Source organism: Gregarina niphandrodes (genome assembly GCF_000223845.1).
Source record: "Gregarina niphandrodes unplaced genomic scaffold scaffold00056, whole genome shotgun sequence".
NCBI classification, from domain to species: domain Eukaryota; phylum Apicomplexa; class Conoidasida; order Eugregarinorida; family Gregarinidae; genus Gregarina; species Gregarina niphandrodes.
In genome coordinates, this window is record NW_011645823.1 from 57,760 (window position 1) to 62,058 (window position 4,299).

Consider the following 4,299-nt stretch of genomic DNA (forward strand, 5'->3'; position numbering starts at 1 on the left):
CGACCCCCCCGACCCCCCCGTTGTTCTGCCTCGGTTTTATAACAGTGTTATTACAGTTGCGTCGATACTTGCAAGATGGAAATAATGGTCTGCTAAATGATCTTTTGATGAATTGGGCGTTTGATCCTAAAGTGTTTTGCGACCAAGTGGGCATGCCGGAAGCCTACTATCAGACGGACGATGGTTCAATTCCCGTGCGGGTCCTTCTATGGACGGTAGCATTCGGTTACGCGTATTCGAACATGCTCTTGATACCGGAATCGACACCGGAATCGACACCGGAATCGACACCGGAATCTACACCGGAATCGACACCGGAATCGACACCGGAATTGACATCGGAATCGAGGGTCTCCGTCAGTGTTGGACAAACTGTTTCTTGGAAGTTCATTCTCGCTGGCCATTGCTTTATCTCTCACAAAATGCAGTCTCAAGAGCAACTCCAGAATACAAACCTCAGCTACTGGCTTGGATCGGTATTCCCCCATTTACAATCATCCTTGATGAGATACGCTTGCCAGCCCGCCCCCCCAATAGTCGAGGAAGATCCCACCCGTGATGACTACACCCGTGATGACTATACCCGTGATGACTACACCCGTGATGACTACACCCGTGATGACTCCACCCGTGATGACCCCACCGGTGGTCATCTCACCCCGTATCAGTGGCATGAATTCTGTCTTGCGTACTCTGCGAGCGCCCCCGCAGCACCAGCAAACGTCTCAGCCCGTGAGCTGCAGTCCCTGTTGGCGTCGGTGTCGGAGGCCACCGACCTCCCCGATGGCTACTCCCCAGTTACCACGGCTACTCCCCGGCGGACGGCATTGGAATCCCCAAGAGATGTGGTTTTTTGTGATGATGTCAGGTCTTGTAGACCTCCAGATCAAGGCCACCCGGGAGCACCCATCCATGCGCATAACCATGCACAGGACACAGAAGTTGCACAGGAAGGTGGGGTCAGAGTTGCGACCAACCCTGTTCAGGAACTCCGACGTATCTTCTCAGTATATCGGGACCATATGGAGTTATACCCGAACGAAAAGAAGTGTGTGGAGGAAGTGGAGGCTCTGTATGGTGAGATAGGGATACTGAAGAACGCTTGGACATCCGGGGAACGTGTAGGCCGGCTGCCTCCTCTTGACCTCGCGAAACCGGTAACCTATACTGGCCTGAAGGGGCAGGGTTTGACGGGGCGAGACCGAACGAAGCATGACTTGACTGGCAGGGTTGACTTGCAGCTGATCGAGATCTCAGCTGATCGACTCGCTTTCGAAAGGTGTGTTGATCAGACTGCCGAGGCGCATGCCCACAACGTCGGTCTGAAGCTGAGTAGCTTATGCTGCGCAGTGGGATTGCTTCGGGCCGCACAGGCGAAGGATGGCGGGTCTGCAGGTCTTCGGGTCCAGTCTATGAGCGGGTCTATTCCCGAGGAATTTATTCCTGTGGAAACTAACCCCATCATGGGGTCTAACCCCATCATGGGGTCTAACCCCATCGTGGGGTCTAACCTCATCATCCCTGAGAAGTGTGTGAGTAAGATTACGGGTCAACTGCGGGATGTGAAAGTATGCACGTCAGTATTGGATCAGTATGTTGATTTCATTGGTGAGATTGTGGACTTTAATGTTAGTGTGATGGAGAGGTTTCTGGAATCCTATGTGCCGGCCCAATGTGCAAAGCATGATGGCCAGATCCTGGAACACTTGAGTCATTGCGTGCGGTTGGTAAATTGTTGGTTCACATGTGGCTATTTGAAACAAGAGGAGACGGCCCGGGCTTTTCGTTTGGCATCGTGGCTAGTGAGTGTGGTGAGTGGCTTTGCCACGAACCCAGGAGTGCTTGAATCCCTCAAATGTCTTGTAGGAAACGCCCTGAAGTTCCTCATTCCGTGGACGCACCGTTTCATTGGCATACTTTTTACGGAGACCGAACACCAAAACAAGGAGCAAGAGGACAAGCGAGAAGAGGATTTATATGTTTCGAGCACAAGAGGCACCCTGTCTACTGCCCGAGGAATCGCAAAATCTGCGACGAGGGCGAAGAGCAAAGCTGCTGCAGGCAAAGCTGCTGCAGGCAAAGCCGCTGCAGGCAAATCATCCTCTGCAGGTAAAGCGGTTGTAGGCAAGCCCTCGGTAACGACGACCAAATTATCAGGTAGTGCTAAACGTTCAGCGCGGGGTAGACCTCTTATCGTGGCTGAAGATGAATCGGCGGGAGATGAGCCGATGGGAGAAAACATTTATGACATACTCGAGGACATAGTTACCCGTCAGGCATCTCAGTGGCCATACAGTTGCCTGCAAGAACTGTTACCATACCGAGCGGCTCGTAACGTGCGGCTGGACAGAATAATTGACAAGGTGGATGCTCAATCGAGAGAAGCCGTGGAGCTTGGTTGGCAATTTTTCAAGTGCCTGATACGAAACAAGGCTCTAAAACACATTGACCAAAATTTGAGCGAATACCAAGCTGTAGTGAAAAATGGTTGCTGTCCCATTTTCACAGCGGTCTCTCTGTTTAACGCCCCACGACATGTAGGATCACGATATGGATCGTCAGGACCGGTATCGAACACGTGTGTTCGAATAATGATAAAATTTGGTTATCCTTGCATCCGAGCATGTCTGACAGGTGTACGTGTATTAATGGGTAAGAGCCGTCCTAAATTGATTCGGTTGGTTGATTTGAAGGGTAACATTTATCCAGTTATATGTAAAGGTTCAGATGATATGCGTCAAGATAAGATCGTTCAGACAACGTTCATGTATATCACTAATGCACTGGGACATGATATAAGGACGTACAACGTTGTCCCTTTATGCTCGGAAAGTGGCTTGATTGAGTCGATCGGGAACTCGGAGACTTTGGCGGACGCACTGGTAGACGGAAACCCGATTTTATATGGCTATAAATCTGTTGCTAACGATCGGTCCAATTTGGAGCCAAGGAATGCAGGCGAAGCACGTTCCTGTCATGAGTTCTTTAGTCCGACAAATATGAGTGTAAAAGACTGTTGTGAAAAATTGATGAAGGCAAAAGATCAAGAGGAGCGTTATACAATTTTCACGGAACATATTCAACCGCAATTCAACTGTAGTTTGGCATACCGATTGTTGTTATTATTCCCGACACACGACCAATACATTCGTTCCCGTGATAACTTTATCAAATCGTTAGCTTCCAATTCCGCAGTTGGACACATCTTTGGTATCGGTGATCGGCATCTCAGGAATATATTACTAAAGAAAGGCACGGGCGAATTATGCCATATAGACTTTGGCTATATGTTTGAGAAAGGGCGATTGCTAAAAGAACCGGAAATAGTACCCTTTAGACTCACTCAATCTTTCACAAAAACCATACAAGTTGATACTCTAGTACCTATCATGGCAAAGATCATAGAACTTCTTAGACGGTACAGAAATGATCTTATATCCACCACATCAATCTTTGCTAAGGATGCCATGGAATTTAACGTCTCTTCTAACTCAGCCAACCCTTTGCTACACAACGAAACGTCCTGGGTCAGACCACCCAACGCTGGACCACCCCCACCCAACGCTGGACCACCCAACGCTGGACCACCCAACGCTGGACCACCCAACGCTGGTAAGACCTACTCGAAAACTACCAAGATACTCCTTGCCAGAATTAAACATAAATTACATGGTCTGGAATACACCTACTCCTCACTTCATAATTTCTCTTTAAAACCACCCACCCAACAGGAACTTAACTGCATACCTCAAGTCCTACCCGGCGGGGGACTTAACCCCATACAACAGGCTACCCTAATTTGCAGACTGGCATCGCACCCTCAACTCCTCTCTCAAATGTTCGTGGGATGGGCACCCTGGGTCTAGGCACCCCAGGTCTAGTCTTTTACCCAAGAAATAGATTAAGCTTTCCTCGGGTATCCCACGCCAGTTCCCATCCTGGTAGTCCCCATCCTGATAGTTCCTGTTCTGATCGTTTCCATCCCAATAGTTGCCTAAACGTGTGTGTGCGGCAGCTATCGTGTGGTTGCCTAAACGTGTGTGTGCGGCAGCTGAGTCGTCCGGGGTGGGTTGAGGACACGGGGTGCCGCCAAGGGCGTCCCTGCGTGGAGAGAGCTCCACATTACTGGTCGTCGCATCGGAGTGTAGGTTGAGCATCACTTGTAGGTTTGTGTAAAAATTTCCCCCCTCCCTCTTTTATTGTTGACAATCTCTTCTGAGCTCGTTGTGTCTCCGGACGGCTCACGCCCCTCCTAGCTCAGAAGGAATTGGGGTGAATGCCTAGGAACTTCTCTAGTCC

General features: G+C 49.8%; 1 protein-coding gene across 1 annotated transcript; it reads left to right on the forward strand.

Moving 5' to 3' along the window:
• Positions 1-107: 107 nt before the first annotated feature.
• Positions 108-3,866, forward strand: GNI_169610 (phosphatidylinositol 3- and 4-kinase; the record flags this gene model as incomplete). The annotated part of the gene is made up of 1 exon (XM_011134967.1): positions 108-3,866. One exon carries the CDS (start codon positions 108-110, stop codon positions 3,864-3,866), a length of 3,759 nt encoding a protein of 1,252 aa, XP_011133269.1.
• Between the last annotated feature and the right edge of the window lie 433 nt (positions 3,867-4,299).